The sequence below is a fragment of the Pseudochaenichthys georgianus genome, chromosome 4 (assembly GCF_902827115.2).
Source record: "Pseudochaenichthys georgianus chromosome 4, fPseGeo1.2, whole genome shotgun sequence".
NCBI classification, from domain to species: Eukaryota; Metazoa; Chordata; class Actinopteri; order Perciformes; family Channichthyidae; genus Pseudochaenichthys; species Pseudochaenichthys georgianus.
Genome location: NC_047506.1, coordinates 33,435,641 through 33,458,429, shown reverse-complemented (window position 1 = coordinate 33,458,429; position 22,789 = coordinate 33,435,641). Strand labels below are relative to the sequence as shown.

General features: G+C 43.5%; 1 protein-coding gene across 1 annotated transcript in view; it reads right to left on the bottom strand.

The window, feature by feature from the left end:
• The window catches only part of LOC139433806 (phosphatidylinositol 3-kinase regulatory subunit alpha-like), a 208,322-nt gene that overhangs the window by 30,432 nt on the left and 155,101 nt on the right, over positions 1–22,789 (bottom strand). Inside the window, exon 3 of the mRNA XM_071203032.1 lies at positions 6,022–6,096. Within this exon, the coding sequence (XP_071059133.1) occupies positions 6,022–6,096 (75 nt within the window). The remainder of the gene's footprint in view (positions 1–6,021; positions 6,097–22,789) is intronic.

Below are 22,789 nucleotides of genomic sequence, written 5' to 3'. Positions count from 1 at the left end.
GCTCTCGCCTCCATGCAAAGGAGGTGCGAGACGAAGAAGAGGGAGGACAAGGCACTTCACCTCTGCCACCCTCGTAGGGTCCAGCCGCTGCTCTCGCAGCAGCAGTCCTCTGCCCAAGCTGCCTCGAACTCTGCTCGGTTTAAAACACCAAAGACGCAGAGGGCGCAGCTCACCCCGAGTCCCCAGCCCAGGCTGGAGACAAGGGCAGGCTGGCCTAGAAACTCTCCGGTTCCGGCTGCAGCTCAGGCTCAGCCAACCCAGAATTTCGGCCAGCAGTCGAGGAAGAAGAAGCGAGCGGCCTGACAGCCCCTCCTTCTCCCCTCCGTGAATGTGTTCCCGCCGCCTCGAGAGATGCCTAAACACCATCCTCAAATCTGCACAAACACATGTCACACATTGGTTGATCATTCTGTCATAAAACATTTGCCGCTGACGCATCCAGGCTTCAGGCCGAGGGCGCAGCTCAAAAAAATGATGAAAAGAAAATCAATAAAGCCAATAAACAGCCCGCCAATTTTTCCCTTCTGAGAGCAGCTACGGCATCTCTCAAAAGGTGGATTGTTGACGGGTCTGTGAAGGCACCACCGCCACGCGCATGCGCAGTGTCGGTGGGTATTGTTGATACGGGGCACCACTGTGTTCAGACACTAGAGGGCCCCATAACACAACAAATAGAGACTCAGAGAGGAGGAGATGTGACATCATCACTGGCTTTAAGGAGCACGCAGTGGGAGATGCTCACATCATCCGCTTGGGTTTTCAAGACACAGGGCTACAGACTCCAGTTTGCTGTCACCCCTCCTCGCTTCTCGGGCATTCTGCACTCGCAGGCCCGAGGAGAGTCAGCCCTCATTTTGGAGAAAGAGATTCTCTCGCTCCTAGAAAAGAGGGCTATATCTATTGTACCCGCCGAGCAGAGTCAGGGCGGCTTTTATTCCAAGTACTTCCTCGTTCCCAAACGGAGAGGGAACGGAATTCGGCCAATACTTGATTTAAGGGCTCTGAACAAATATCTTAAAAAATATAAGTTCAGAATGCTCACTCACACATCTCTGCTGCGGCTCGTGCGAAAAGATGACTGGTTTACATCAGTCGACCTGAAAGATGCGTATGTTCACATCCCAGTATATTATCCACACAGGAAATATCTGAGGTTCGCATTTCAGGGGATCTGTTATGAATACAGAGTACTCCCCTTTGGTCTGTCTCTCAGTCCAAGGGTGTTTGTACCGTGTACGGAAGCCGCGATGGCCCCGTTGAGACAACAGGGCATTCGCCTGGCGACCTACCTGGACGACTGGCTGCTTCTCGCACAGTCGGAGCAGGAGGCTGTTACGCAGACAAATGTCCTCGTTAAGCACCTGCTCAACCTGGGTTTTGTAATAAATACAGAGAAGAGCATATTGTTCCCCGCGCAGACTATACTCTTCCTGGGTCTACGCTTGAACTCGGTGCCCTTTTCAGCTCGCTTGTCAGTGGAAAGAGTGAAAGCTTTCAGAGCTTGTCTTGCTCTTTTCCAGCTGCGCAAACATGTTCTTTTCAGATCATGCTTGCGATTGCTGGGGCTCATGGCGTCAGCCATCCTGGTTGGCGCACGGAGAGTGATGGTTACTGTGAGATGCGTAAGGGCACTGCGCCACTGGCTGCACCCGATTTTTCTAGTAAGAGGTGTGCCCATGGGTGCTGTCCTTTCACGGAAAGTGGTCACCACGGACGCATGTCTGACAGGTTGGGGAGGTATTTATGAAGGTCGCCGGTGAGGGGTCTCTGGAGCAGAGACATTTAAATATTAAGAGTAGCCTACATACAAAATAGGGGTCAATGATAGAAATATAGAATGGAAAATATCTAGAAGATACTGTAGTGATCTCTACAATAAAACAGTTTAGTGCAGGATGTCCAAAGATATTAACAGGAGGATGTGCAAAACAGACAAACTGATAAGGCTGAATTTTACTCAGGTGTAACTAAAGTCTGATTTAAGGGTTGTTTATATTTCACATCATTAATCAGAATCTGCAAAGTAACAAAAATAAATGTAGTAGAGTAAAAATACCAGGTTAACCTCTGAATTGTAGTGGAGTAGAACAAAGTAGTACATGCTGCTGTAACAAAAACATTTCCCAACTTGGGATCATCTTAACTTAAGATGATCGATGGCTACTGCCATATTTGCTAAATGTGCATCTGAACCTTGACAAGTGCATGTTTCAGGCTTATCAATTAACAACAGGAGGGGTCACAGACATAAGTCCAGCTGTTAAATAAAGCTCTTCTGACCTTAGCTGTCATGTGGTATTAATGCTGCCCATTATGGACACAAGCAATTTTCACCCATGTATTAATTATATGTTTTACATTTGATAACACATGTGTTTCGTATCCCCTAAACCTCCAGGGATGTATACAGTTTAATACTGGCAACTTCTAATTGTGGGAAATACGAAAACGTCTTTTAAAACTACATTTCCCAGTAGAGACGTGCCATAGAACATGTTGTGAAACACACAATAGCCAGCAAGTGTAATTCTGGGGGGGAGGGCCGGGCTGGACCCGTCCAAGTCCAGTTTTGGATAGTCTGGCGTGGTTCCATTCCATTTCAAAGAGCTGTTTGACAGCGTAACCTTGTCGCACTGCCACTCCAATATCCAATCACAGAGCTTGAGGGCTAATCACGGGGTTTGTAAAGCAAGGCGGATGTTGTAGTCCCAAACGATAGCTGGGGATTCTGGGTAGTGTAGTGTCTTCGGAAACTCTGTAGTGTCTAAACTCCGAAAAAACAATTTGTTTCTCCGAATCGAAGGTTAAAAACACAAAAGCATTGTACACAATTTGAACCAATCAATATTGTGTAATTAACAAGGATAAACTGATGTTTTTTAGTGGAGGAGTAATGGAGATATCACTGTGTAATCATTTGACAGTGTGGGGAATACTTCCGGTTTTATTATGAAAACTTCGAGACCGGAAATACTGTTTTCACCCACGCTAACTTTACATGGAAGCTGCCCCATATACACGTTCTCCTGGCGAGATCTCAAATCATCTTCGTATATCTATCAAACTGTAGATCCTACACATCCACTGGACGTAGATTATAAAAGTACAATATACACTTCTCGCTAGAAATCTAATAAAAAAGCATTTTAATGGCCAAACTATTCCACAATTTAGGATTTTCCAGAGAGGGTTATTTGTGAATAAACGACCCTCCGGAGCGTTTGCAATCGACAGGAGCATGTTGTTTCTTACACGACCACTAGAGGTGCTACACTTTAAAACGTGACTCTGGGTCGTATTTAGCTGCTGAACAATCGACCTATATGGTCGTTTTTTGTAGGAGGACAGGCTGTATAGGGATAAGGTGGAACTCAAACAACAATGACAGGGCTAGGAATACCATTAACATTGAGGGAACAAATGAGGCAGACCTCCCCAATGCTTTTTAACATTTTTTATTCTCGATTCGAGAAAAATGATTTCTCCATCAACACCTCAACCCTTAGAGAGTCTCTCTCACCTATCTCAGACATAGTCATTGAACAGGATGATGTTAGGAATCTCTTAAAACGAGTCAATATTAGGAAGGCCCCAGGTCCAGACCATATTTGTGGGCGAACACTCCAGTATTGTGCAAGCAAACTCTGTGGTGTTTTCCAGGATATATTCCAATTGTCACTTGAGAATAGCTACATTCCTGATATGTGGAAATCCTCAACTGTAATTCCCATCCCTAAGAAACCTCATCCTAAAGTCCTAAACGACTTCAGACCGGTGGCTTTAATGTCATTGGTAATGAAAATGTTTGAAAAATTGTTAAAGGCCTTGTCATGTCAGTGATATGTGGTGAACTTGATCCACTACAATTTGCGTATCAGGCAGGGAGAGGCATAGAGGATGCAAAGCTTTTTATACTGCACACCCTCCACAAACACCTTGAAAACCACAAGCCCATGCCAGGCTTTTGTTTCCTGACTTTTCTTCAGCATTTAACACAATGCACCTGCATCTCCTGGTAGAGAGCCTATTATGTCATTTTAAACTGCCCGATCAACTTGTTTTATGGATTTTAAACTTTCTAACTAATAGAGAGCAGAAGGTGTCAACCTGTCAATGGACGCCTCTCTGACTCTGTCATCACTTCCACGGGCTCGCCACAAGGATGCGTTCTTTTTCGCCCCTACTTTTTATAATGTACACTGATGAATGCAGGAGCATGCAAGATAACAGCTACCCGGTTAAATTCTCTGATGATACCGCCCTCTTGTCCCTCCTTAGCGGCTCAGAATCATGCCACGAGTGTGCTCTTGCCGATTTTATTTCCTGGTGCGATGACAGTTTTCTGGATTTAAATGTCTCTAAAACCCAGGAATTGATCATTGATTTTAGACGTCACAAGGATGTTCCTAAGGAGTGCATTATACACAATGACAAGGTAGAAATGGTCACATCATACAAATACTTGGGCACCATTTTCGATGAACACCTCCAATTTGATGTGAATACTGAGTGTATTGTGAAGCGGGGTCAACAGAGAATGCACCTTCTTCGCAAACTGAACTCTTTCTCTGTCAGGCCTTTCATTCTTTGTCGTTTTTACCAAGCATTCATTGAGAGCCTTATTTGTTTTTCTTTTATCTGCTGGTTCCATAGCATTACACTGAAAGACAGGAACAGCCTGAACAGCATTGTTAAAACCTGCTCCAAGATCATCGGCGTGAAACAGAGAGACTTAAATTCCTTCTGTAACCAACAGATTCTGCGGAAAGCAGAGAGCATTCTGAACTCTCCAGGTAATGTACTTTTGCATGAATTTCGTCTGTTGCCATCAGGGCGTACTGTAGATATGCTCTACCTGATCAAAGCACTAATCGCTTTTCTAAATCATCCATCCCTTCTGCACTCAAACTTTTAAATTCTTGAAAAGGCTTTTAACTTGATTATTTATTTCTTTATTTATTATTGTGATGCTTTGAACTATTTATAGTGTAAATTGGAATTATCCACATCTGTGCTCCCGGGTGTATCTGTGTGTTTTATTCTTGTATGTTCCTGCCTGTGTACATGACATAAGCTGCTGCTGCTCATAACCAATTGCCCCTTGTGGGATTAATACAGTTGTTGATTGATTGATTGATTGATTCATTGATTGATTGATTGATTGATTGATTGATTGAATTGTACTTAACAGACTGTATGTGGTTTGTCCAGTGTGTCATGTTTTGCATTTTGTCTTTTTGTTAATGTATGTCTGTAAGTTGCTGCTATTGTCGGGACCCCCTTGAAAACGAGATGGTGCATCTCAAGGGGTTTATCCCAGTGAATAAACATGTCTATATATGTTCTTTCTTCAGGGTTTACTGCTAGAACAGTGCCATTGTATGTACTATAGATATATGACAACTTTACTCTATGTCTCTCCTGAGTACATCCTGCTGAATACACAGACAGACAGCTGCAGGAGGGGATTCAGCTAGCCAACTGTATATGGGGGGACGTTGCCAGGAGTTCACTGTAAAGCCAGCCCATATTTTAGCATTGTCGTCATGACCACAGTAAATCTGGATCAGCTCCGTTGAACCCCCTTTTTTAGAGGTGGGTAAGGAGGAAAATAGAGAGGGTTGTACTTTCTGACAAATATGTATGTATAAAAGACATCAAAAAGTGCATCTTGCATAATAGATGACCTGTAAGCTAAATCTGATTAATACAAATCCAAATGTGCATGAGGTGCTATATGCTGAAATATGTTTTCAAAATCCCTTCTGGATTAAGAATTGAGGTGCTGCAAAGGTGTTCTGATATACAAATGATATTCTATAGATTAAAGATTTATTTTATTTTATATACAATTATTTTTACTATGGTAATGGAACAAATGATACCAAATCAATCCCTTCAATGTTGTGAATCATAATGAAATTGGAATAAAATGTGCAAACAATGCAGGCTTAAACACATGCATTTCCCCAGAAATGTTGAAAATAGTTTGTGTCTGTGTTTCTGTTTGTATTTTCTCACCATGTTTCTCGATGGCATCAATGAGTCTCCAAACAACCACAGGTGCCAGTTCAGAGAGAGGCTCCGCCTCCATGCCTGAGGGAGAGGGAATAATGAAATTAGCATGTTATTGTTTATTCAAAAGAAATTGCTCTTTAGCACAATACCTTGCCAGAGACGCATATTAACAGTTTACAGACTCAGCGACCATTAAGTAGAGATACAGACAGGTTGTTATTGTAAAGATTCAATTGGATTCAAACAGCTTTACATTAGTACAATATCAACTTTCTCCTGTTCTGTCTCCTGCATGAAGCCGTTACAGTAGGTCGAGCTTCCTTAATCATGTTGTATCATCAACAAAGTCAATCATGTGAAGAACTGAAGAAACTGTGTTAGCAGAAAAATCTAAGATGAATTCTTTAATTTTTTTTGGCAAAACTTTAAATGATTTACATATCATCATAATATCCTTTGATTTAATTTAAGTTCTCTACTTCTCTGTTTCAGACTATTAGATTTGACATAATTAGAAGTGATGTAATTATGCATATCCTACAGTATATAATATATTGTTATCCTTCTTTGGCAGAAATGGTAGAGAATGATGGGATGTATTTAATATGTCTAAACTAATAGAGATAATCATCTCTAAACTGCTTCGACAACAATCTTTTTTTTCATGCCATCATCCTAATTGAATAGATAGAGAAAAATAATGATGTTTTAATAATTTAAATTAAAACAACAACCACGGCTCCCGCTACGATGTTCTTTCTCTCAACACCCCCTACTGATTATTATTTCATGATGTACAGTAAACTCAGACATACAATTGTAATGTGCCTGTGCAAAAACATCTTCATTTTCAAACAAAATGTTTAGGACAAAAAAATAATCACTATATGTGTTGTTTTACCCATTTTGTTGCACTTAAAATATTAATGTTAAAAAATTCTGGGATTTGGGAAATAAACGTTTTAGTTTTCTTAGTATTTAATAAGTACTGTCTCCGGAAATCATCAGAGAATATGAAAAAATTAATAATAATACCTCAATTACCTCAGCCGGTTATACCACGAGCAATACCATCGGCACTTTTTTTAAGTGTGCTGTAGCTCAATGCAGCTCAATTTACCAGCAACACACAAAAACACACAGATGCCTGAATAACCAACACACACTACTTCCTGAAAAACCAACAACTGTCCATGAAAATAATCAGATATCCGCATACATTTCAATATTGTGCATGTGCTGCCTGCCAGCAGCTAATCCGCTGGAGTGGATGTAAAAAGGTTAAACAACATGTGGGATTTGATTACATCCCACAGGCTGCACAAGCAGCTGTCATAACATCCACTATTGGGAATCAATTAGTCACAACACAGACAGAATTTCCCCAATTAATGATTACTTTACAAAGTGCTCAGTTATATGCAGGATGTATTGTGGTGGAGGAGAACCCATTAGGTGGAGGTACAGATGTAGCACTCCAGGGCTGAAGTCGAATAGTCCATTTAGCTTAGGAACCTTCCTAAAGGAGTGAAATGACCCGGAAGTCCCTCAGTGGCAGCCATGATAAGTGCCGTTCGAATTCTCTAGAATGATGAGAATGATAGGAAAGGAGGTTTCAAACTTCCTTTATAACCTCCTTTAGCTTAGGAACCACTGGACCTCCCTAACCGACAGGAGAAGCGAAAATGCTGCCCCACAATGCCTTGCAGCCGCAGCATTTGCCGTCACTCAACAGTCGGCCGTTCACGGAAACAACCGATTATGACCGAGAAATGATATCATGAAAGTTACGGTGCTTATTAAGCATTTTAAAACGTAGGTGGTAAGTTGTCAAAGTGCTTTTATTTGAACGTTCATCAGTATTATAATCAAAAAGAGAAATATGAACGTTAGTTTTTACTGAAATTATCAAATAAAGTCAACATTTCACAGTCTTTACTGAGCTGTGTGGAGTTTGTTCAACTTTTAAAAGATGTTTGAATGGTGATATACACAGTGATAGATGTTAAGGACTAACGTTTATAATAAATACATTTGTTTTGATTTTAAGATCTTTTCATAGTTCATACAATCTTTGGGATCATTAGTATTAATGTGGACCGGAGGGAGAGGGTGACGAGCATAAGTTTCACTTTCCTTTTTTATTTCAATTCCAACTTTGGTCTTGAAGAAAATGTTTCTCTGTGGTCCACGTTCATAAAGCAAAACAGCAGCATCAGAGCACGGTGCAGAGTCTCTAGATGAGTTTACAGTAGTCCCTCGTTCTTATTAAACATCCATGTTGTAGTCCGCTGTATAGAAAACTGTGGTTTCCATAGTTTCCCCACAGCAGCAGACGCACACAATGACGTCCGCTGGCGCATCATAAACACGTCGGATAGTGCATTCGGAGTGCATTCGGATTCTCTAAAGTACCGCAGTCTCTTCTCCTAAGTCCTTTTGAATTCTCCTATCCACTATCCCTTAACCCCGTGACGTTTCACTCAGAGGTCAAGGAATAGACGATAGGGTTAGAATTTAGGAGCTGATTTTTAAACGATCCGACTGCAGCCGTGGTTTCCATAGTTTCCCCACAGCAGCAGACGCACAAAATGACGTCCGCTGGTGCATCATAAACACGTCGGATAGTGAAAGTGCATTCGGATTCTCTAAAATACCGCAGTCTCTTCTCCTAAGTCCTTTTGAATTCTCCTCTCCACTATCCCTTAACCCCGTGACGTTTCACTCAGAGGTCAAGGAATAGACGATAGGGTTAGAACTTAGGAGCTGATTTTTAAACTATCCGACTGCAGCCCAGATCAGACTCACATGGGTGTGTCCCAGTCAAAAGCCCAGCGGATGCCAGTGGCTGGGGGTGTTGCCAAATTGCTAGAGGGCGTTGCCCAATTTCCCCATTTGTTCAATTACAGGATTTAACCATGAGATGGCGCTTCATTCACAAAATACACAAAGACAACTGGGTGTTGTAGAACTTAGTCTGTTTGCAATGTTTGCAGCTCTGCAGTTGTGTTTGCTGAATACTGTAGCATTTAATCACTTATTTGTTACTGTATGGTTTTCACAAGCTACTATAATGAAAAAACATCAATATTTTAGATCAAATAAAGTATATAGTTTGCTTTATGCAGTATATTTCTTGTAATATTGTTAGGGTGTTTTTACACAGTACAGTAGATTGAAGTAAATCAACTTATACATTAAGATAAGATGGACCTTTATTAATCCCGTGGGGAAATTCAGTAGTTCAAACAGCAACAGGGTGAGAGTGAAAAACAGGACAGCACAGATTCACACAGATTAATAAAATCAAAAATAAGATGAGCGATACAAATAATAATAATGAGAAACTATGAAATAAGAAACGAATAAAACTAAAATGTAATTGTTATATCATATATTATAATGTATTGTATTATTAATAGTGCTGTCAACATTATCGTGTTAACGGCGGTAATTAATTTTTTGAATTAATTGCTTTAAAATATTTAACGCATGTGCAGAATGGCCCGCCCCATACGTGCCACCAGTGGCAGCGCCAGGGTATGGCTGGGGTAGGCTACACCCATACCAAGAAATGGCTTAGCCCCACCATGAAAAATGATGTTAAAGTAAGCAAAATAAAGTCTGCCAACTCGCGCGGAGTAAATTGCACAGACAGCAGTTAGTAAGATTGATTTTAGTAGCCACGGTTTTGAAAACTTTTGTCACGTAGTGATCGTCTTCTCAATAGAACATCTTTGATAACAGCGTGGTGTTGTTGCAGGAAGTCCCGACGGAGAATACTTTTGCTGTAGTACAGGGGTGCACACAGTGTGCGAACTATACCACGGTCTCCGGGGGAGCCGGGATTTTTTTGTTGTTGGGGGGGGTGGTGCCACAGGTCTACATTTACATGAAACGTCCCGATGGATCATGTAAATGTCAACAGATTTCCCGAGCATGTATGGGCTACGCAAACTTCAATCAACTTGATAATAAATAATCCACGGACCACCAATGTAACGTTTGACTGTTTAATTAAATCAACTTAAAATGACTCAAATGTGATCCACTCACTCCACTGTTGGCTGGTCCAGCCAGCCGGCGGCCGCGGGACCACCGCAGCAACTTCGCCCCCCATCTCGAGCAGCAGGCAAGGAGAAAGAGGAAGAATAGGTGGGGTGGTCATCAGCAGCATCATCATCTTCTTCCACATCTCCTTCGATCTCTACTACTGTATGGTAGTTGTAGTCATCAAGTTAGCTTCTCTTGGCTCGTCTTCTTGTGTCTCTTCAGCCCCCAAGTTAACGTTAGCTGTCAAGTTAGCACTAGCACTGACGTTAGCTCCCTCCTCTCTCGGTTCTGTTGTAGCAGCAGTCACAACGTACGATGTGCTACCACCAGCTACATTCGGTTGGTCTTCTTGATCAGGTTGTTTAGCCGTCTTTTTAAAGAAATTGCCTAAGTTGTTTTTTTCTTTTCGACATGTCAGCAGCAGCAACAATGCCTGGTAAACATGCAGTGCTAACTAAACGAGCTTGTGAGTGAGTGGGTAGTGGGTGGAGCTGCGGGCAGCGTGCAAGCAGGCGACACTTTTTTCATGAATCATAAACTCTAAATATAATTTTATTTCACTTATTTTACACCTTTGAAAAAAAAAATGCCCAAAATGGAATTTATTTGGTCATCATATCAGTATTTTAGAGAGCTCCCCCCAAATTTCACAAACCATGTTCCCAGGGGAGCTCATGTCACCACTAGGGCAGCTATATCTCCCCCTGCTCCCCTCCAGTTCGCACCCTGCTTGAGCTACGTCATTGCAAATAAGTAGACAGGCTGCTTCTCTCCCACACACACGGCGCTGCCCCACACACAGGCTGTTTTCGTCATTTTTACAACAAATACACACTTGCAACTGATAACACTGGCAATGATTTTATATGTATTAGGCCTACTATTCAAATATATTCGATGGAGCAAATCACATATGAGGTGGTCTCCGAAAATCCTTGATAATAAAAAGTGGATTGTATTCAGCTTTTTTCCACGGACCACCTGCAGTACCTCCGCGGACCACAGTTTGAGAACCGCTGATATAGACCGTTCGGCCACACGAGGACGACCGAATACGGCACTAAACGACTGAAGAAACGATAACGGGTCCCAAGGTGGATAGAAAGGCATACGCAACTCTCTGGGGGGTCAAACGGCTCCGTGTGTACGCCCTATCCGAACATTTTCAGATCACTGATAGTGATTGCGCAATAGCCCCGCCTCTCCCCACCTCTGCTTACCCCGCGCCATTGCTGAAGTGTTTCGCCACCAACAACAACAACAATGGCAGATCGCAGAGTTGCTATCGTGCTCCGGACGCTATTGACCATGCTACAGTTGTTTGTGCAACATCTACAGCAATAATGATGAGGCAATAGCCCCGCCTCTCCCCACCTCTGCTGCTCATTCCCACGTCAAAGTAAACTGCACCCTGAATTCAGATTATGTAATTCAGACACGCAGCTCTGCTCACCTGCAGCTCCTCCCGCTGCAGCAAAACACACACTTCAAGTCAGATCATCACCCTTAGCTACTTTAATTACCTCTCAAACTACCTAAACTAGTTATAAATATGTTTATTTTTACAGTCGGCCGGGTCACTGATTACTGGATGAGCTGCTGCATGAGACAGACACTGACGCTGTCCGAAGAGAGGGAGGAAAAAGAGAGGCTCCGTGTAGTTTATTATTATAATATATAGAGTCGTTATTCATTTGTTTTAAAGCTCAATAAATAACAAAGAAGACCTTTGACCGACACTTTTATAATTTTGTCCGGAAGATTTAAACTTTAATACACGTTGACTGGCGAAAAACTCTGCCCGGTTCCCTCGGCCCCCACCGCGGAGAATGAACAGAAGGGCAACCATGACAACCATGCTTCTTCGCTGCTTTTGTGGAGGAAGTTACAGCGCCACGTACAGGCTCCTGCATATGTACTGCAGCTTCTCCAGCGGTTGGAGCTAAACGGAGCGGTCTCGTGTGGGCAGACACTATCCGGATAACTATTGCGTGTGGACGGAAGCTTGTTTGCGATTGCGTTTGCGTTAATCCTATGCGTTTAGCCGTTTTCGTCCTCGTGTGGCCGCAGCCTGAAGCAGCTCTACAGATTTGATGAGAGTCTAGGAAGATATTCAATCATTGTTGTGTCGTCGTTACTTTGATTCAAGATAAGACATATTCTTAGCAACAATGCTATCAATGGAAGGTTTAGTCGGCTCATGCAATATCTCAAATTGTTCCTCAAATAATCTGTCAGCTTTATATGTATTTGTTCTATCTCTACTTATGTTGCCTTCCACCCACCCTGCCTTGTTCCGTTTTTCCTTTTACATCCCTTATTTCTTCTATAACTCTTTTTTCTTTATCCATTCCTTCTTCACTATTTGTGTTCCCTGTTGTAAATGTCATACCTTTTCACTTCCTTCTGCTCACTTGCTCTTCCTCAGCTTTGCTTCCAGCTCAGCTAATCCCCCGCTGTTTTGTTGTGCCATTGATAGTTGTGTCATATCACAACACACACACACACACACACACACACACACACACACACACACACACACACACACACACACACACACACACACACACACACACACACACACACACACACACACACACACACACACACACACACACACAGTCACACCGAGTTAAATGACACTTGTCCTTTGACGCTCACACACACACTCACATAAACGCTAGCCAAAAAACGTAGTTATCCATTGTTGAGGCAAAAACAACAAACATATATCTGGTGTGTTTACAGGTGTCCAAACCTGTATCTGTATCTGCTGCTGCACTGATTGCCTTTCGTATAGTTTCAGATGTGTGTGCGTTTGTGTGCGTGAGAACAATGAAAAGCGGCAGAGGAATTTCCGGAGATATAGGTCATTAAATGTACAGTGCTTCCATTAACGTCACTGTCACAGCCCATCACACTGGCAATATCTCACCCCGAGGAGAGGAAGTAGGAGAGGAGAAGAGAGGAGAGAGAAGGAAGCGGGAGAGGACAATTTAGAAGAGGAAGACAAACGAAGGACAATAGAGGATATGGAGAGGAGGGCAAAGGGGATATGTGAAGAAGGAAAATGGACAAAGTAGGGGACAATCAAAAGAGGAATAGAAAAATATGGACGATGTAGAACAAAAGAGAAAAATGGAAAGAGTGAGACATAAAAGAAGAAGAAATGGGAGGGCAAAAGCCAAAAGGAGGAAATAATAGAACAAATAGAAAAGAGAAAGAAGGGGACAATGGAAGAGACAAAGCATATACAACGGAAATAATGGGGGAGAAGAGGACATAGGAGGACAAAGGAAGACTAGAACATAGAGAAAATAAAGGAAGAAGGGGGCAACAAGCAAATAGGAGGAAAGAGGACAAACGGAGAAGAGAATAGAGGAAGACACAATCAAAGAAGATTAAAACAAGAGCATAACGAAGATTAAAGGCAAGAAGAAAGAACAGAAGAGAAAAGGACAGTAAAGAAAATGGCAAACGTTACAAGGGAAAATCAGAAGAGAAAGGACAAAGACAGTAGAATAATACAATAAAGATGAGGACAGCAGTAGAACAGCAGAGGACAAAAGACAATAATGTCATACCAGAACATGAAGAAGAGAAGGCAAGTGCAAAGAAGAATAGAGAAGAGCTGATATTAGAGACAAGGGGATGAGGGAAATATACAAAAAGGAAGAGAAAGAGAGGACAGAAGGGTTGAGAATAGAAGGGACACCAGAGAAGAAGACAGGATGGTGGCAAAGCCAAGAAGACCTTGAAAATAGAGAACAAAGCAAAAGGAAGGGAAAAGAAGGACAATATAACGAGATGGTGAAAAGAGAGGAAAAGAAGAGGACAAAGGAGAAGATGTGCAGTCAAGAGAGGAGGAAAAAAGGACACAAGAACAAAGACAGGAAGAGCAAAAGAGGACAGGAGAGGAGGGGAGGAGAGGAGGAGAGGAGCTGCAGAGAAGGAACAATGAGTCTGAGCAGCTCTGCAGCAGATCAGCCTCCCAGCAGCTCCTATAGAGGACGTATGGAGCTGCACACAAAGGCACATAAACACCAACGCAATAACACACTGACACACACAAGCACAAAGACACTGCCACGCAGTAGGGAACACATTCACATAAACATGCATGCACACAAAATCAACTACAGCATAATACATTTACTAATGCACCTTTTCTCAGAGTTTTCCCAACAAATACACTTTATTTATGTTGCACGATGTAGACATTGAAATGTTATGTATTCAGCAAGGGTTTACAATAGAATGAAGAGTTTAAGCAGTGTCCAACGCGTGTTTATATTTAGGTAACACAACTTCAATGAGGTCCCTTAAATGTATTGAGTAGCCACAACAGAGTTCGAAATCTTTATTGTTATTGGGTGGCTGTGGCTCAGTGGTTGGAGTGCTGGACTTTGAATCAGGGGGTAGCAAGTTCGAGTCCCACTGCAGTCAGCATGTTGTTGTGTCCCTGGGCAAGACACTTTACCCCAAAGTGCTCCTGTGGGGATTGTCCACAGTACTGTAAGTGGCTTTTGATAAAAGCGTCTAACAAATGACATGTAATGTAATGTTATAATTTGCGGTATAAAATATGCTTTGCGTATACGTAGTAAAACCTGCTAGTGAGCCAGTTTTGCCTCATCATGCATGATTCCTTTTTAAATGTCCATCCATCCATCTTCTCCCGCTTATCCGTGGTCGGGTCGCGGGGGTAGCAGTTCCAGCAGAGAGCCCCAAACTTTCTTTTCCCTGGCGACATCAACCAGCTCTGACTGGGGGATCCCAAGGCGCTCCCAGGCCAGCGAAGAGATGTAATCCCTCCACCTGGTCCTATGTCTATCCCTTGGTCTCTTCCCAGCTGGACGTGCCTGGAACACCTCCCTAGGGAGGCGCCCAGGTGGCATCCTAACTAGGTGCCCGAACCACCTCAACTGGCTCCTTTCGACGCGAAGGAGGAGCGGCTCAACCCCGAGTCCCTCCCTGATGACCGAACTTCTCACCTTATCTCTAAGGGAGACACCAGCCACCCTGCAGAGAAAACCCATCTCGGCCGCTTGTATCCGCGATCTCGTTCTTTCGGTCATGACCCATCCTTCATGACCATAGGTGAGGGTAGGAACGAAAATGGCCGGTAGACAGAGAGCTTTGCCTTCTGGCTCAGCTCCCTTTTCGTCACAATGGTGCGGTAAAGCGACTGCAGTACCTCTCCCGCTGCTCCGATTCTCCGGCCCATCTCACGCTCCATTGTTCCCTCACTCGAGAACAAGACCCCGAGATACTTGAACTCCTTCACTGTATACTTGAACTCCTTCACTTTGGGTAAGGACTCATTCCCTACTTGGAGTGGACAGTCCATCGGTTTCCTGCTGAGAACCATGGCCTCATATTTGGAGGTGCTGATCCTCATCCCAGCCGCTTCACACTCGGTTGCGAACCGATCCAGTGAGTGCTGAAGGTCGCAGACCGATGAAGCCATCAGAACCAAATCATCTGCAAAAAGCAGTGGTGCAATCCTTAGTCCACCGAACTGCAGACCCCCTCCCCCACGACTACGCCTCGAAATCCGATCCATGTATATTACAAACAGGATTGGTGACAAAGCGCAGCCCTGGCGGAGGCCAACCCACACCGGAAATGGGTCCGACTTACTGCCGAGGACCCGGACACAGCTCTCGCTTTGGGAGTACAAAGATTGGATGGCCCTGAGTAGAGACCCCCTCACCCCATACTCCCGCAGCACCTCCCACAGTAACTCCCTGGGAACTCGGTCATACGCCTTCTCCAGGTCTACAAAACACATGTAGACCGGATAAGCGTACTCCCAGGCCCCCTCCAGGATCCTTGCGAGAGTAAAAAGCTGATCCGTCGTTCCACAACCAGGACGGAATCCGCATGGTTCCTCCTCAATCTGAGGTTCGACAATCGGCCTGACCCTCCTTTCGAGTGCCTCAGAGTAAACTTTCCCGGGGAGGCTGAGTAGTGTGATGCCTCTGTAATTGGCACACACCCTCTGATCCCCCTTTTTAAAAAGGTGAACCACCACCCCGGTCTGCCACTCCTTCGGTACTGTTTCCGACTTCCACGCAACGTTGATGAGACGTGTCAACCATGACAGTCCCTCAACATCCAGAGCCTTCAGCATTTCCGGGCGGATCTCATCCACCCCCGGGGCTTTGCCACTGTGGAGTTGTTTGACGACCTCGGTGACCTCCCCCCGGGAGATTGGTGTTGATCCCCCGTCATACTCCAGCTCTGCCTCTAACATAGAGGGCGGAGTTGTCGGGTTCAGGAGTTCCTCAAAGTGTTCCTTCCAACGCCCTAACACTCCATCAGTTGAGATCAACAACGTCCCATCCTTACTGTACACAGCTTGGATGGTTCCCTGCTTCCCCCTCCTGAGGTGTCGGACAGTTTTCCAGAACAACTTTGCTGCCGCCCGAAAGTGTCCATGTCTTCTCCGCACTTCTCCCACACCCGCTGCTTTGCCTCGGCCACGGATGAGGCTGCTGCCCTTCGGGCCTGTCGGTACCTTGCAACTGCCTCGGGAGTCCCCCGGGATAACAAATCCCTGAAGGCCTCCTTCTTCAGTCGGACAGCTTCCCTGACCACCGGTGTCCACCAGGAGGTTCGAGGGTTACCGCCCCTTGAGGCACCTAGGACCTTGAGACCACAGCTCCCCGCCGCGGCTTCGGCAATAGAGGCTTTGAACACCGACCACTCTGGTTCAATGTCCCCAACCTCCACAGGAATGCCCGAAAAGCTGGAGGTGTGAGTTGAAGGCCTCCTGAACTTGGGCCTCCTCCAGACGTTCCCAGTTCACCCGAACTACACGTTTGGGCTTACCAGGTCTATCCAGAGGCTTCCCCCGCCACTCGACCCAACTCACCACCAGATGGTGATCAGTTGACAACTCCGCCCCTCTCTTTACCCGAGTGTCCAAAACATACGGCCTCAGGTCCGATGATACAATAACGAAATCGATCATGGACCTTCTGCCTAGGGTGCTCTGGTACCACGTACACTTATGAGCATCCTTATGTTCGAACATGGTGTTTGTTATGGCCAATCCATGACTAGCACAGAAGTCCAGTAACAAACCACCACTCTGGTTCAGATCATGGGGGCCGTTCCTCCCAATCACGCCCCTCCAAGTGTCTCCATCATTGCCCACATGTGCGTTGAAGTCTCCCAGCAAGATTAAAGAGTCCCCTTCAGGAGCCCCATACAGGACTCTTTCCAGGGTCTCCAAGAAAGCGGTATACTCTGAACTGCTGTTGGGTGCATAAGCACACACAACAGTATGTGAACAAATCAATAACACTAAAGTCACGATCAAACACTCGTTATGACCTAACGACCTACTGTATGTTATGGGCAGCACAAAAAAGTGCAATTGTGCCAGACAAAACATGGCTGAAAAAACTAATTTTTACAATGTACAGTGTGTAAAACAGATTTAGGTTTTACCTTTATACTGTAGAAACACTTATGTGACAGTGTGTGTGTGTGTGTGTGTGTGTGTGTGTGTGTGTGTGTGTGTGTGTGTGTGTGTGTGTGTGTGTGTGTGTGTGTGTGTGTGTGTGTGTGTGTGTGTGTGTGTGTGTGTTTCTCTCTGTTACTGATTTGGTTCGTCATTAATACATGCTTTATTGCATTACACTGCATATACCCTACTGTATACTGCACACATTCCCTTACTGGCTGTCATTCCCTTTCTGCTGTGTGAACACAAAACTCACACACACTCACCCACACACACACACACACACACACACACACACACACACACACACACACACGCACGCACGCACGCACGCACGCACGCACGCACACACACACACACACACACACACACACACACACATATATGTGTTCCCCAACCTGAGGTCTCAGATCAGCAGCATTTGAAAATGATTTATTGATCAGAGTTGGCATTATGAAGTAGACCCTGAATCGCTCGCACTCTTTTCAATATAAACTGAACACACACACACACACACACACACACACACACACACACACACACACACACACACACACACACACACACACACACACACACACACACACACACACACACATACACATGAGTTTCATGATAAGAGAGTGCAGTTATAAATTGAGATGGCTGCATTACACATCTGTAACATATGGTACCTATGGGGCTGCAGATAATCATATGATAGGATGTTCTCTTGATGTATAATGCATCACATTCAGGTCAAATACTTAAACACGGAGTGTGAGAGGAGAAATTCATTTATATTTTATGTTCACGTGAGATTATAAGTACATTTGATCTTTATCCGGAGTCCCTCTGCAGAGCTTCAGAGGCTCTGATCTCTTCCTCTCACTCCTGCAGTAACACACAGGGGCAGCAGGGGGCAGCTGACTCCAGTCTCACTGGACATTAGTGCTGTGGCCTTTGTCTGAAAGCTGCAGTCACATTCAGCAGAATGAGAAGTTTACTTTTCCACCAGGGATGAGATCTTTCCCACCAATGTTTCCTACATCAAAAAAGACAGGCATTAAGTGATCTAAAAGGTAAACAGGCTACATTGTGCAACCGAAATTATGGGTTTTTGTATGTACTTTGAGTTTTAGTTTTTACCTTTTTATGAACTATATAGGTGTATAATAAATATATATATATTGTCTCAACCCTCTGAACCCCAAGTAGTTTGAAGGCATTTTTGCTCCTGTCAGATTTGACTCACTGTGGCCTGTTCTTCTCTGTAATATATACACTATCGTTTTTGAAAAATCATGGCCACTATTTCGAGCACAATCATGACTTATCAATGACTTATTTTACAGGATTTGGTTGGAAAATGGAATCTATATCTACAAGTACAGTATTGGGTTAATGCAAATGGTTTGTTTTGGCTACATTTTAGATAAAAATCAGATGATCGCTGATGAAATGTCATTGTTTCAATCTTATATTGTGTTATCTTTCTCTGACTGAAGCTTATGCCATACATGATAGGCTCAAGAACAATAAAAAACTTGAAAATCTGAAGATAATATCTGTTTTTTACATCTTCTGGCTATGATACATGCTGTTATTTTGCCTTTTTCATTTGGGAAAACATGCCTTTCAAAGCTTCATAGGTGATTATTGACTCTTTTTTTTACCTATCTGTGAACATTTTCTCTCAGATATAACCTATAAAATATTGTTGTGAAAAGAGATCACAGGATCTTGAGAACGTAAGAATCAAGGATAAGAGTTGCAAGGTGTTTCAGGTTCTTTTTATCCCTCCATCCTTCCTTTGCTTTTCCCTGACATCCTGACCAAACGCCCTCTGTGTGTCCCGCGGGGCTGCTAAGTCAAAGCCAAACAAGAGTTTAAAGAATCCCGGTGAGATGCCCATCTTCACTGAGCTTCCTGTCCTGTGATTTGCTGAAGCAACTCTCTCTGGATTTATTGTGTTTTGTTTTCTCTCCTGCTGTAGTTAGACTTATCTCATGTTCTGCCACAGCGTTTAAAGTGACTGCAGCTCTGGATATGAGACAGGTAGGCAGAAGAAAAAAAGTTCACGAGAGATGAGGTGCTGCGCTGAGGTGACCTGAAGGCTGCTGGAGCGTGACGGCCGTATCCTGTTACCGCTGCTCATTTAATGCTTCTCCTCTGCCTCCTTCCCCTCTACCTGCCACTCGCTGTCACTGACTCTGCTGCTCTCCTTCCTCTGTGCCTCTTTGTTCTGAACAGTTATTTGTGTTCTGCACCCCCTCCTTTAGGTCTATATATACAGAGCAAGTCCAAATATTTCTGTGGACTTAAACACAACATGAACTGGGAAATTAGAACGTGTTTTATGTTAATTTTGTACCCTTTTAGATCACATCTCCAGTTATATTATGCAACTATTAATATATTCCAAAAGAAAAAATCTATCTTTTTTAACAAAATCCAATCATCTTTCTCTTTGTGTAAAACACAATATAACTCTGCTTGCATAAATAGTATCAGCCAATTTTTAACCAACAATAAAATGGTTCCATCCCATCAATCAATTTGCAACTTTGAACCACATGGAGATGTGCGTAAAGCCTTGGTAGTGATACGTTATAAACGCCGGCCCACTTTTGAGCTATCCAATCAAATGCCAAGGATTTAATTTAAATACTAAACTGTACAGCGCTCAAAGATTTGTCTGACTTCAATTCCATTCGTACTGATGATATCATCCAATTTGCCAAAAGTAGATTTTTACTTAAAATGAATTAACTGTATGAGCTAATACTACAGCATTAGGATCACAACATGAGATACCAAAGAAGCACTTTACAGGAAACACTTTGTCATGTTAAATAATCATGCTGAAAACTTAGAATTATACCAACATCTGGTTTCCTTGCCTGGATGTCAACGCTTTTCTGAACAAGAGTTTCACGTTATGTTCCACGACATAAAATACATCAGTATTTACCACTTGGGTGTGTCTGAATCTTCTATGTGTCATACAAACGGTGGTTGCTGAAGTGGCTAATTAAACTTTTAAACTTCATCACGTCAACACAAGAGTGCTTTGCTTTTACCACTTTTTGCGGTAGTGACGTGCAGACATGCAACCGTGATGAAGTTTGGTTATAGCATTACGTTGGCTTTTTATTTCTGCCCCATTTGCATTCCCTCCTCAAAGTGATGTGGAGATTATCCTGCTGAACCAATCGTGTTAAGTATCACAAACGTGTTTTGGCCACAAAGACTATCTTCTGCAATATACCTGAATCCAATGCTGAAATACCATTGCTTTTTGTCGAGGGAGCCCATGTGATGCTAACTTCCTGGTTGCCTACAAATATACATCATAACTGCACCCCTCTATAGAGAGCTGGTCTAAATGTACAAAAGCTGCATTGACCCGTAGATAACTGGCGAAACACAAAGGCCACCAGTTCATTAAAGCCGCTTGTGATTTTATTAGAAAAATCGCTTCCCCGTGGCAACTGTTCTACACACAGGCGCTCGCTTTGCCTTTTCATCCCGGTTGGTGCACAGTCTGCACACCAGCCTGATGTTTCCTCCTCATGCGTGTTGCATGTTAAACAGCATGCATATGAACCCTCTGCAGTGGTGGGGTTAGTAGCTAAGCTTCCATAAAAAGCCCAGTGAAACCTTGATCCCCCCATCTCCTCCTGACCAATCTCCCATGACAACCTACCACTCTGAGGAAACCCCGCCTCTCTTTTCCCCAGGGGCCAAGAGACCAGCTCGCCGGGATACTGTATCTGCACACTCTGACTTGGATACACACACATGCATACATTAGCATACACTCCTATACATGCATCTAAACATGGTGACTGCCTTTGTCATGAAATCCAACCTGCTATTTAAATGTTGGGCGGTAGAAACACTGATTTACATTCATGGAGCACCAACAGTCAGACACAAGCTAAATGCTATAAATGTGTCTTGCATACAAACACATGCAAGTCATTTGTCTTGCTCTGTGACCACATATACTGCCGCGTTACCCTACACATACTCAATGTACATCTTGAATGCACATTATATCTGTCTTCTAGGCTGTGAAGCATCATCTCTGCTTTGATATGAGGTTCCATTTGTGCTGAAAGTATGTTGATGCATGTATTTATTTCACATCCCATTGCCTTGACTTAGGAAATCATTTACGTTGTTTGTCTTTGTTCAGAGATCCTGGCCTACTGAAACAACAGACATCAGTCCACATTAAACCGTAAGGATGTTGGACAGATGTGGCTACTCATGCCTTATAATATAAACATAGAAACAGGCATGGATAGAACCTCATAAGCAATGAATACAATTGAATGAAAGGGATGTATTAGCAGAAAATAGCATACAACAGTGAGAAACAACAATGAAAAACATACTGTTATTTAACCTGAATACTACAAATGTTAATAGAAATATGGCACAAATAGAACCTCCTACACAAAAGTTGATATGTATCTAAGTTCATGTATGCCGATATTAATTTACAGTTAACAAATCCAATGAATAGAATAGAGAAAATGCTCAATAATACTATGAGAGGTGAAAAAAAAGATAAATTGAGTTTGTTAATCCATTAGGCGAGCATGTGCATCTTTTTAAATATGTAAAATAAACTAACCCCCTAATCCCACCAGGAGCGTCTGTGCTGCAGCGTTTTTAACGATCGTGGCCACTCTAGTCAATGGGTGCTATTCCACCAGACCCGCTGTGCCGCGCTGTGCCGCGCCGCGGCTCGAAGCATCCCAGAAGCTCCTCGCCGCAAGGAATTTCTAAAATATAGGATGAATCCTATTTTTGACGCGGTGTAGCGCAGCGCAGGCAGGAAGTGGAACGTTCATCCAACAACTGCGAGGCTGCACACACGACGCTCCGCTTCCGCAACGTTTTGAAACGCGCCTGGTGGGTTATGACGCAGGAGGAGGGGCAGCGCGGCGCGGGGCAGTGCGGCGCGGGGCAGCGCGGCACAGCGCAGACGCTTCCGGTGGGATCAGGGGGTAAGTGTAAAAGAAAGTGAAAGATAAAATATGGGAGGCGAACAAACTGTACTTTTATTCATGTTGAAGGAGAAACTTCCATCATCACAACTTCATTACATTACATTGCATTTAGCTGATGCTTTTATACAAAGCGACTTACAATAAGTACATTCGACCAGGAAGACACAACCTTGAAGAAAACAGAATCATATAAGTACATCAGGTTTCATAGAGCCAAGCATTTCAAGTGCTACTC